At 42.4% G+C, this 13,145-nt stretch overlaps 1 protein-coding gene across 1 annotated transcript in view; it reads right to left on the bottom strand.

Annotated features, from left to right (window-relative positions):
- Positions 1–7,621, bottom strand: part of p3h1 (prolyl 3-hydroxylase 1) — a 37,930-nt gene extending 30,309 nt beyond the window's left edge. Inside the window, exons 1-4 of the mRNA XM_047348298.1 lie at positions 6,836–7,621; positions 4,573–4,725; positions 1,955–2,144; positions 1,711–1,842 (exon numbers count right to left, since the gene is read on the bottom strand). Coding sequence (XP_047204254.1) covers positions 1,711–1,842; positions 1,955–2,144; positions 4,573–4,725; positions 6,836–7,297 — 937 coding nt within the window. The 5' untranslated portion in view covers positions 7,298–7,621. The remainder of the gene's footprint in view (positions 1–1,710; positions 1,843–1,954; positions 2,145–4,572; positions 4,726–6,835) is intronic.
- Positions 7,622–13,145: the final 5,524 nt, after the last annotated feature.

The raw sequence follows: 13,145 nt of genomic DNA, 5'->3' as shown, positions 1-13,145 counted from the left end.
CAGTTAATGCCTTGATTTGTGACAATCAAATTGGTAACAAAAGCAAGCAGCAAGAGGAATATGCTAATATAAATGATTCAACCCCCAGGACCAGTGGAAGAACTTTTTTTTTTTCTTTCATTACTGTAAGTCCCCTTAGTTAAAGATAAATATGTGTGGTATCCACAGAAATGTTCAAATCTTGGTTAAAAGCTGATATAAACTATTTGTATGAACAGCAAACACAGTTCAAACTAGAAGCAGTTGAATCAGAAAGTAAACAAAACTCCACAAAATGGCATCACTGCAAAACCCAGTCCCAGCTGGTTACCACACAGCTTCTACACACAACCAGCATGTCTGATGAAAGCAGAGATACACACAGTTGAGGTATGATTTAAATAAGTTTAGAACCTGGTAATGAGCAGATTGTTTTTAGTATGTTCTGAGAGGCATAACCCTGGAAAAAACAAAAACTGTTGTACAATATTTCCTCCAGCACTACATGCTGCACTGATACATCTGTACTTTATTTCTGATAAATGCTTCAATGAAATTGTTACTGATAAAATTCTCCATTTCTGACTGAATGTGTTGTAGGCTGTTAATACAGAAAGGAAAGATACTAAAGCTAAAATTTTAATGTATACATTATTATTGGTAAATAATGTTTGCAATCAGGTAATGGTAAAACCAAGTGTAGGAATGAATTTATTATTTGTGTTCCACACTATGTAAACCTGTTACCTATCATCACATTCATTTGTGTATTATTGAAATAAAAGAGAATTTTAGGTTTTATGACATCATTTTTTCATAGATGTATTTTCATCCCAACTCCTAAACTATGTTTTGTTTTTTGTAGTTTAGTTTTTTTTAGTAAAAGTACCAGATTGTACTTTTTACACATCCATCTATTCTAAGGGATAAACATGGCCTTCATGAAATTCATAAACATCCAATTAAATTGATTGGTATAATTTTTGTTTTCATGCTTATCTGCATTGCAGCCCCAACCCTCTACATTTTTTAGAAAAAACCAACACAAAGCAATGCATCTTCCCATCACCTCTTCCATGTCTCTGCAGAAGATACGCCTCCCTACAGCACCACCATGTTTCATTGTGGGGATGCTGTGGTCAAGGTATTGTGCATGGTTAGTTTCCCAGCACACATACTATTTTAAATGTAATCAAAAAAAAAAAATTGGGGATTTTGGTCTCATCTGACAAATTAACTTACCCCACAGCCCTGCTGTGTCCCCTATGGTTTGTGAAAAACTTCAACCAATGGATTTCTTCTAGCCTCTCTTCCACAAAAGTGAAACTTCTCCATACCTTTAGCCCTGAACTGTCTGCTGTGTCCCTTGCTCTTTATGAGGCATACTGTACAGTACAGTTCAATAAATCTCTGAGGTCTTCACAGACCAGATGGAATTATACTGACATTAGAATACACGCAAGTTGAGTCATTGTAAAATAAGTTTGAAAACCATGCATAACTTTACTCCCACTTCCAAATAATGTACTACGTTTTGTTCGTCTGTCACATACAATTCCAATACCTTACATTGATGCTTGTGGTTGTAATGTGAAAACTTTCAGCAAGTATGAATACTTTGGAAGGAGCTGAGGTAAAGCATTTGCATATCGACGCATCCTTAAATTAGGTTTCATTTTATAACGGCACATGGTGTGGATATTATGAATAGGAATAGGCTGATGAACTTACTGTTGTAGTAGGAGAACTGCAGGTAGTTGAAGTGAGATGGAAGGAAGTCCTCAAAAGGACCTTCTCTGCCAGCAGTAGAGGCCAGTTCCACAGGGCAGTGCTGCTCGCAGTTCAGCACCTGCATATAGTGATCTGACAAAACAACCACATTTACATGAACATCATGATAAGTTGCTGCAGTGTGTGTGATTCATTTCAGAGTGTCTCTTTCCATGAATCTTAGACAATGTCAGCTTTGCCTCACCCGTCATGGCCTGGAACAGGTCTGCACTGTACTCCATGTAGGTGTATCCATCAAAGCGGTAGCCTCCCTCACACAGAGCTCTGCACTCCTTGTTGGCAGTGAAGTATTCACCCAAGGCCTTCTCAAAATGTTGGGCTGCCAGTCCAAAAGAGTCGTCACTATAGAAGCTCTTTCCCATCAGAAACTCGGCCTGAGCAAAGAGTGCATTTTACTGCTCGTTATTTGGTTTTAGAATTGATGATTTAGCAAAGCAGCTCAAACTGCTGAGATCAGCAGAATAAAGACTAGGGGTGCACCGATAGATCGGCCCCATTCTCATTATTTTCGGGTGGTCTGCGATCGGCCGATACCTACATGTGAAACCGATCTTATCTACCTGTAATAAGGTCTGAAAGCAGCCACAGTCTCCTTTCTGCTCTGCCATGAAACAGGGCTGACTGACAGACCCACCCACCAGGTCATGTCTGCACATGCACAAAGAATCAGTCAGTGGCCCGTTATTAGCTCTTACGAGCAATGAAAAGAGGAGAGTTACTACGAGGAAGCATACGGAGTTCATGGCATTGGACGACCACCCATTTTCAGTCGTTGAGGATTGAGGTTTCAGAAACTCGATGCAGCACTTTAGCCCATAATATAATGTGCCAAGTCTGAGATACTTTTCAGACGTTGCATTACCGGCGCCGTTTGACCAAGTTTTGAGACACACCCGCAGCCTGGTAGAAGCTGATGCAAAGACACGCAGCTTTATAACAGACATGTGGACTTCTGATGTAAGTTTAATGTCCATGGTTCAGTCTTACTGTGCAGTGGATAGACGAACAATTTGAACGCAATCAAGTACTTTTACACTGCAAAGAAATATCGGGGTCTCACACTGCTGCCAATTTATCCACAGAGTTTAAGACGGTGCTGGGTCAGTCGGAAATCAATCATGCAAGAGTTCACGTCGTTTTACGGGAAAACGCTCGTAATATGGCCATAGCACCGGATGATGCCAACTTGAAATTTGTCCTGCCTGGCGCACACACTGCAACTCGCTGTAAATGAGGGACAGCTAGCACAGCATCACAGATATTGTGGTAACAGGAAGGCAAATTGTTGGACATTTTAAGCATTCGATGTTTGTCTATTCCCAACTCTATGATATACAGACACAGTTAGGTCAGTGCTAACCATCCTCGCACCTTTTGAGGAACTCACAAAGGAGATCTGCTCGCCAACAGCTACAGCAGCAGATGTCATCCAAGGTTGTCACTGCACGCAAATGGCTTTTGGAAAGGCAAGCAAACACAGACCATGGGGTGGGTACAGCCAAAGCCACACTGTTGGAGACTGTTGTGAGAAGATTCAACAACACTGAGCATGAGCCTCTGTACAGCTTGGCCACTATTCTTGATCCAAGGCAAATAACTATGAATATTGTATTTTCTAGACATAATTACTATTAGCCACTACTATATTTTAAAAACCTAATTAAAATGAAAATTGCTCTATTGGATTGTATTTATTTACATGCAAGTCATAAAAATTCTTAGTATATACGAAACACAATGATTGACCCATCTTTCTTTGTTTATGCAAAACAAGGTACAAGAATCACTACTTCTTAGCAGAAGTGAAGGATAAAGTGAAACTGCTCCTTTTGGCCAAACTTGCAGAGGGGAGACCAGATGCACACCTGTGGATGAGAAACCTGTTGCAGGAACATCCACTGAACTGGGACCTCTGGACATTGATCCACTTGCAGCCAAAAGGTGTAGTCTACTGTTTGCAGAACACAATGAAATCCAGAAGGAAAACATTGATAAGGAGCAACAGCTGGCCAGCCCTTCAGCCATGCAGGTACAGAACTACCTATCTGAGGTTCCCACCAACAGGATCCAGGACCCAAAGGCTTACTGGAGGCTCAATAAATATCTTTTCCCTGAACATGCTCTACTAGCCCAAGCCTATCTCTCTGCCCAATGCACAAGCATTGAAAGCGATCACCTGTTTACCTTGGCTGGACATGTAATAGATGAGTTACCCATCTGGTGAAAAAGCAGAAATGCTTTTGCTCATCAAAAAAACCTGCCACTAATGTACAAATGATTACAATAGTTCTGTGAGAACAACTTATCTGTACCAATGTTAATTCTTGTTATTACACTTTGACTTTTGAAAATGTTACACAGCTGCACTTTATTTTTTGTAGAATGTTTGACTTGTAGGAGCTTTTGTCCTGTGAACTGTTGCAGATTGTTTGTACATTTAAATAGCTACAAAACTGCTGAATTTGGGCATTTTATTTTTACACTACAAGGAAACCCAGGACATTTTTAAGTTGTTTTGTTAGTTTGTCCTCAACTGACCTCCAACGTTGTGATTTTGTAAAAGCAAAATACTGTTGTGCACTTTATTTTGTTTTATGGGTATTGTTCAGTGGTTTTCAAAATAAAAGTAGATCATTGAAGGTGTGTTGTGACCTTGTAACACCTGACAGTGTCAGTTATTAAAAAAAAAAAAAAGTTTAATGGCATCAGCAAAAATCGGAATCAGCAGGTCAGGCTTTTTAAAGATTGGTGATCGGCCAGAAAACTGCAGTCGGTGCACCGCTAATAAAGACTAGTTTTCACCATATGTGGCTTAGCTTCCAGATCTTTGAAGTTCTCCTCCTCTACTCTTGCCATCATCCTGTAGTACTCCAGGTTCTGCTTCATCTCCATGTGATCCGGGTTGGCCTGGAAGAAGGTGTGGGCCGCTGCCACGGCCTTGTCCAGTTTATCGATCTGAAAAAGACACAAAACATTTCTGTCCATCTTTTCAAGGAATAGAGATGTTGACAAAAATTACAGCTTTGGTTAATTCATTGTAACATATGGCACAATGTCAGAAATAATACGCTCAAAAAAATAAAGGGAACACTCAAATAACACATCCTAGATCTGAATGAATGAAATATTCTCATTGAATACTTTGTTCTGTACAAAGTTGAATGTGCTGACAACAAAATCACACAAAAATCATCAATGGAAATCAAATTTATTAACCAATGGAGGCCTGGATTTGGAGTCACACACAAAATTAAAGTGGAAAAACACACTAGAGGCTGATCCAACTTTGATGTAATATCCTTAAAACAAGTCAAAATGAGGCTCAGTATTGTGTGTGACCTCCACGTTCCTGTATGACCTCCCTACAACGCCCGGGCATGCTCCTGATGAGACGGTGGATGGTCTCCTGAGGGATCTCCTCCCAGACCTGAACTAAAACATCCGCCAACTCCTGGACAGTCTGTGGTGCAACGTGATGTTGGTGGATGGAGCGAGACATGATGTCCCAGATGTGCTCAATCGGATTCAGGTCTGGAGAACAGGCGGGCCAGTCCATAGCTTCAATAGTCTTCATCTTGCAGAAACTGCTGACACACTCCAGCCACATGAGGTCTAGCATTGTCCTGCATTAGGAGAAACCCAGGGCCAACCGCACCAGCATATGGTCTCATAAGGGGTCTGAGGATCTCATCTCTGTACCTAATGGCAGTCAGGCTACCTCTGGCGAGCACACGGAAAGAAATGCCACCCCACACCATTACTGACCCACTGCCAAACCGGTCATGCTGAAGGATGTTGCAGGCAGCAGAACGCTCTCCACGGTGTCTCCAGACTCTGTCACGTCTGTCACATGATCTCAGTGTGAACCTGCTTTCATCTGTGAAGAGCACAGGGTGCTGGTGGTGAATTTGTCAATCCTGGTGTTCTCTGGCAAATGCCAAGCGTCCTGCACGGTGTTGGGCTGTGAGCACAACCCCCATTTGTGGACGTCGGGCCCTCATACCATCCTCATGGAGTCGGTTTCTAACCATTTGTGCAGACACATGCACATTTGTGGCCTGCTGGAGGTCATCTTGCAGGGCTCTGGCAGTGCTCCTCCTGTTCCTCCTTGCACAAAGGCAGAGGTAGCGGTCCTGCTGCTGGGTTGTTGCCCTCCTACGGCCTCCTCCATGTCTCCTGGTGTACTGGCCTGTCTCCTGGTAGCGCCTCCAGGCTCTGGACACTACGCTGACAGACACAGCAAACCTTCTTGCCACAGCTGGCATTGATGTGTCATCCTGGATGAGCTGCACTACCTGAGCCACTTGTGTGGGTTGTAGAGTCCGTCTCATGCTACCACGAGTGTGAAAGCACCACCAACATTCAAAAGTGACCAAAACATCATCCAGAAAGCATCGGTACTGAGAAGTGGTCTGTGGTCCCCACCTGCAGAACCACTCCTTTATTGAGTGTCTTGATAATCACCAAAGATTTCCTCCTGTTGTCTTTTCCATTTGCACAACAGCATGTGAAGCTGATTGTCAATCAGTGTTGCTTCCTAAGTGGACAGTTTGATTTCACAGAAGTTTGATTTACTTGGAGTTATATTGTGTTGTTTAAGTATTCCCTTTATTTATATATATATATATATATATATATATATATATATATATATATATATATAGCTTATATATAAATATATAAATAGATTTCTGACATTGTGGAATATGTAATGGATTGTTTAACAACATACAGACTTTTAAACAGGTTACACTTACCTAAATCCAAAAATCCAAAGAAGCTGTAATAACAATTTGGTAAACATTTCCTAAAAAGCTGTTAAAAATGAAACGACTGATTATCCAGGACCAATATTGTATTATATTTTAAAAGCGTTCCTGCTTTTCTAACCATACAATCCCTAACTTCTAGGTCCCAGCGTCATGTCTACGTAGAGGCACAACTCAATTTAGGACGTGGCAGAGGAGCCCCAGCTCTACAGAGGGGGGCTGGGTGTTAACAAACCAGATCCCAGGATTAAACTGGGAGATTAAACTGAGTGCGTATAGTCCGAACATGAAATTACCTTGAAATAGGCCACTTGTAGGTAGTTGTACGGAGTCCTCTTCCCAAACTCCAGCTCCACTTCTTCGCTGACTTGATGCAAAGTTAGACAACCGAGCTTCTCGGTTTCGCAGGAATTAACACAGTCTGCCCGCTTTAGGATTTTCTGGAAAAAGCTTAAATCCTCCACCGAACCGGCCCCGGGAATGGGAAGTTCCAAGCCCACTAAAGGCTCGCCGAAAACGGACTGGTTGGCACATTGCAGCCGGCACTGAACCTTCACGTCTCGGACCGTAGCTTTGTTCCTGATGGCCTTCTCCATGTTCAGGATGACTGCCAGCCAGTCTCCTTTATAGTAGGCTTCCACCGCCGCGTCATAGAGGAAATCGTAAGGAACCAAAACTAAATCACTAGTCAAATTAGTGTCTGACCTATAAAAGCCCACGGCGAGACAGAGACAGATCAGTGCGGTGCGAAGTTCCATGGTGGTAGTGTCGGGTTTGGAGCGAGGAGTTCATGGAGGAGGACAAGGCACTTCTCTCCAAGACCTGCAACTTCACTATGGAGGCGGGATTGGACATTGGACCACTCCCAACTTCTCCAAATATATTTTGTGTCGAAAAAAGAAATGAAGGAAAAAAGGTTTAGCTTTGTAAAATGCAACTTTATTTCCCTCTTCCACTTTGGTTTTAAAATCATCCATGAAAACACCTGGATCAAGGTTGTCTGGAAGAAGGCTTCTGGCCAAACGGCATTAAAAATAGCTCTCTTTTTAAGAGCCGAGGTCCTGGTTATGGAGGACCGATCCTGACAAAACTAAAAATAAAAGCAGAAATATATATATTTTGTTTTTCCTTTTCCTTAGACATGCATTTTCATCAAGAAATGTATATATTTTATTTTTCCTTTGCAAAATTACTACCAGCAGGCCACAAATGTGCATGTGTCATGTAGCATGACTGGTTTGGCAGTGGGTCAGTAATGGTGTGGGATGGCATTTCTTTGGAGGGCCGCATGAAGACATTGAAGCTATGGACTGGCCCGCCCGTTCCCCAGACCTGAATCCGATTGAGCACATCTGGAACATCATGTCTCGCTCCATCCACCAACGCCACGTTGCACCACAGACTGTCCAGGAGTTGCTTTAGTCCAGGTCTGGGAGGAGATCCCTCAGGAGACCATCCACCGTCTCATCAGGAGCATGTCCAGGCGTTGTAGGGAGGTCATACAGACACGTGGAGGCCACACACAATACTGAGCCTCATTTTGACTTGTTTTAAGGACATTACATCAAAGTTGGATCAGCCTGTAGTGTGTTTTTCTACTTTAATTTTGTGTGTGACTCCAAATCCAGGCCTCCATTGGTTAATAAATTTGATTTCCATTGATGATTTTTGTGTGATTTTGTTGTCAGCACATTCAACTTTGTACAGAACAAAGTATTCAATGAGAATATTTCATTCATTCAGATCTAGGATGTGTTATTTGAGTGTTCCCTTTATTTAGCAGTGTATATAGATAGATAGATAGATAGATAGATAGATAGATAGATAGATAGATAGATAGATAGTGCTGTAAACAAAGAATGCTTTCAAAAATGTAAGTCTTAATCATTTATTTTCAACAGTCAACAAAATGCAGTGAATGAACAAAAGAGAAATATAAATCAAATTAATATTTGGTGTGAAGGAACTCAGCTGGTAAATTAAACATCTTGGAGAACTAACCACAGATCTTCTGTGGATGTAGACTTTCTCACATCCTTCTGTCTCTTCATGTCATCCCAGAAACACTGGATGATGTAGAGATCAGGGCTCTGTGAGGCCATACCATCACTTCCAGTAAGTCTTGTTCTTCTCTACGCTAAAGATAGTTCTTAATGACTTTGGCTGTATGTTTGGGCCTCTCACTTAGCATTTTGTAAATTGATAAAAATAAACAATCATTATTTATATTTCTTAAAGCATTCTGTGTTTACAGCAGTTTTTCACACCCGCATAAAACGTCTGCACAGCACTCTACTATGGAAGCAAATCATTACCATATTTCAAATGAAAAAGCATTTTCAGAAATGCTTTTTCATTTTAAGAATGTGGCTGCATTGTTTGACTCATAAATGAAATTAGTTATCAATAATCCTATTTGCATTTAAATTTCTTCTTCAAGACTGCTCATTCTTTCACTTAATTAAAATGAAAAGGAAAAAGACATTTGAGATTTATTTTTCAAAATGTACCCCAGCAAATAGATACCAAAATTCAATTTGAAATGTAAAATTTGAAAATGAAAAAGCATTTCCAGAAACGCTTTTTCATTTTAAGAATGTGGCTGCATTATTTGACCCATAAATAAAATTAGTAATCAATCATCCTATTTGCATTTTCTTCTTCATGACTGCACATTTTATGCCATAATCAAAAAGAAAACAAAGCAGACATTGCTTTTTCGTTTTCGTGGTCTGCCCGCAAAGTACTGCCCAGAACTCGAAAACGAAAAAGCATTCCGAGCGGGCGCAGCAGAATGACGTCAGCAGCCGCTCTTCCTCAGCTCCCTGCTGACCGAGCTACCCATCTTGTTCGGTAGGGGGCGCTGTGTACGTCTGCATTGTATTACATTGTAAACGTGCTGTGAAATTTATTGAATTGCAGCAGGGCCGAGCTCAATTTGTGGCAGTGGCAGGCAGAACTGGTAGTTCCGGTGGCCGCCACAGCCTGCCACTAAAGCTGCCACCGGAACTGCCACAGCCTGCGGCAGGGTTGCATGGGATTCCGCGAGGATGCCAGAAGGTGCCAGACCGGCCGTAAAACTTGCCAATGCGGTTGCCGCTGTTTTTATGGAAGTTGATGCTGATTATTGCCAAATGGGTTGTCATTATTGTTATAGCCTGTTACCTTTACATAATGATTTCATTATTGATTATTATTTAATAAACAGCTTTAGACCCATAACATAAGGTGATTGTATTTACTTGACATGGAAAATAAATAGCACTATGTGTATGTGTGACGTGTTGAAAGGATGACGAAGATTTATTGCACAAACAGCCGGTTTATTATAGAGCACGAGCAGCTATTCTGAATTGTCACTCACAGAAAATTATAAATAAATGCTTAAAAATACGCTGGATGTCCCGGGCCATAAGGCTGCCACCGGAACTGCCACAGCCTGCCACCGAAACTACCAGTTCTGCCTGCCACTGTCACAAATTGATCTCGACCCTGCTGCAATTCAATCAATTTCTCGGCACGTTTGCAATGTAATGCAATGCAGACGTACACAGCGCCCCCTACCGAACAAGATGGGTAGCTCGGTCTTCGTCATCCTTTCAACACGTCACACATACACATAGTGCTATTTATTTTCCATGTCAAGTAAATACAATCACCTTATGTTATGGGTCTAAAGCTGTTTATTAAATAATAATCAATAATGAAATCATTATGTAAAGGTAACAGGCTATAACAATAATGACAACCCATTTGGCAATAATCAGCATCAACTTCCATAAAAACAGCGGCAACCGCATTGGCAAGTTTTACGGCCGGTCTGGCACCTTCTGGCATCCTCGCGGAATCCCATGCAACCCTGCCGCAGGCTGTGGCAGTTCCGGTGGCAGGCTGTGGCGGCCACCGGAACTACCAGTTCTGCCTGCCACTGCCACAAATTGAGCTCGGCCCTGCTGCAATTCAATAAATTTCACAGCACGTTTACAATGTAATGCAATGCAGACGTACACAGCGCCCCCTACCGAACAAGATGGGTAGCTCAGTCAGCAGGGAGCTGAGGAAGAGCGGCTGCTGACGTCATTCTGCTGCGCCCGCTCGGAATGCTTTTTCGTTTTCGAGTTCTGGGCAGTACTTTGCGGGCAGAAAACGAAAAAGCAATGTCTGATTTGTTTTCTTTTTGATTATGGCATAAAATGTGCAGTCGTGAAGAAGAAAATGCAAATGCAAATAGGATGATTGATTACTAATTTTATTTATGGGTCAAATAAAGCAGCCACATTCTTAAAATGAAAAAGCATTTCTGAAAATGCTTTTTCATTTGAAATATGGTAACGATTTGCTTCCATACTCTACATGCATAAAAGTTAGAGGCTCATTTGGGAGAACTGCAATTTTCCTTTTATATAAATTAACTTGACTAAATTGTATCAGTGACCTTGGGTTATGGCAGATACTATGTCAAGGACACTTTAGGCAAAATATGAATAAACTTGAAGGGTTGGGAAATTTCCACCACTAAGGCACAGAAAACAATGGTTTTTAGTGCTTAAGTCTCAAAATGCTCATGTTGGAAGTTTGTTCTTTCACAGTCATCACTGTCTTCCAGTGCTTTTTTTCAGGACAGAACATGTCCTCAATTGAGTTGTCTGAGCAAAGTTTATCACCAACCACCAACATCCAGGCCAGCCAACCAACAGCTCCTCCCGAGCCAACACAACAGCGACAGCACACATCCTTCCATCTGCCGTAGGGACACGATGAAAACCATCAACCCCCAGCTAATACTACCCACCAGGAACCACCCAGCAGACAAGCCGACCCCACCCTACTACAAGAATGATAAGCCTGATGCAACCACAGAGCCCAGTGATGCCCACCCCAGCGCATCTACACACGACAGACAGAGTAGCACCACACAGGACCACCATCACAGCATGGCATACAGAGGAGGACAGGACGCACGAAGTGCACTCCTCCAAAAGGAGATTTTTAGATCAGTTTTCAGACCTATTATCTGATTTAGTGTTAAATACAGATAAGGTAATTTTGGTGGGGGATTTTAACATTCATGTTGACAGTGAACGTGATAGCCTAAATATAGCCTTTCATTATATTATAGTATATATATTAATTATAGTAGATCATTATCTGACGATGCTGTAACAACCTTTAAAGAATCTGTTCCACTTTTAATTTCCTCATTATCACTGTTAAACATAGTGGAGGGCAATAATTATGTTTCTGCCCCTTCACAAATTGATTCTCTTGTTCATAGTGTTACTTCATCAGTGCGTGGTGCATTAGACAGTGCAGCCCCCTTGAAAAAGAAGGTAATTGTTCATAGGAGGCTAGCTCCCTGGTTTAATTCAGAGCTGTGTATATTAAAGCACAATGTTAGTAAATTGGAGAGAAAATAGCGCTCTACATACCTAGAGGATTCCTACCTGGACAAAGCCTATTGTTGTATAAAAAGACACTTTGCCAAGCCAGAACAGCTCATCATTAATAGAAGAGAACAAGAATACTCCTAGGTTTCTCTTTAGTACAGTTGCTAAACTTACACAGAGTCATAGCTCTGTTGAGCATGGTGCGGGGTCGGGGGTCCGGTTGTGGGTGCGGTGCTGGAGGGGTCTGCCCTGTTGCGCCAGTCGGCGGGGGTGGCTTGCGCGGGGCCCTTCCCTTGCCGTTGCGGCGCACTGTGTGGTGGGGGAGCGGGGTGCGGCAGGGGTTCTTAGAGCGGGGCTGTGTGTGGAGCTTGCGCTGTGTGTGTGACTTCATCGGCTTCTCAGCCACGGAGTTCACCTGTGGGGGTGGGGATTTGTTGTTCGGGGGGATGTGTTCGATATCGGTGTCCTTGTTGGGGGTGGCCCTGGGGGGAGGTTCTTGTTGGGGGTGGGAGACTCATGGGGTTGGGATCGGAGCTCGTTGGGGTGTCGGGTGTTGGAATAATTGAATAAAGATTTGTCTTATATTGTTCTTATTCTTTAACTTGACTATTTGATTATATAACTTTTCATAATGTTTGTGTGAGAACAGGATGTGTGAGTTGTCTGCAGGCAAAGGTCATAAATGGAGCTGGGAAGGAAGCGGTCCAGTTGAGGAGGTCATAAAGATGAAGGCTGATTGCGCTAACCAGAAGATGCACTGATCCTGGAAGATGGAGAGATTGTGGAAGTGTGTTGTTAAAAGATAAAGGAGTTTATGACCTGTTTACGATGCAGCTGTTGTTTCCCATCCTTTAGAGAACAATGTTTTTGTAAATAGGGACCCCCAAAGATAATAAAAAGAGAGGTGCGGGCAGATGCTGTTCAGAACGGTGTGGGGTTTGTAACTGAGCACATCTTGACCGTTCTCCTCGCTGCGAGTATATAACTATTGTCTTTCTCTTCTTTTTGTGTGGTTATAAGTATTGTAGGTTGTTTAAACCTGACATTAATTTGGTCCTTCGAGAGCCGGATTCCAACTACGCCTGATGATTCCAGCGGGTCGGTAGACTCCAGGAAAAGACCGTCCGCATGGCTGTCTTCAACAGGGAGACACACAGACCCTTTCCGGGACTGGATTTCGGCCCGCCCGCTGGGGTTTGACGGCTGACGGAACTCTGAG

The sequence above is a fragment of the Girardinichthys multiradiatus genome, chromosome 20 (assembly GCF_021462225.1).
Source record: "Girardinichthys multiradiatus isolate DD_20200921_A chromosome 20, DD_fGirMul_XY1, whole genome shotgun sequence".
Lineage (NCBI taxonomy): Eukaryota > Metazoa > Chordata > Actinopteri > Cyprinodontiformes > Goodeidae > Girardinichthys > Girardinichthys multiradiatus.
This window is presented reverse-complemented; position numbering and strand designations above follow the sequence as displayed.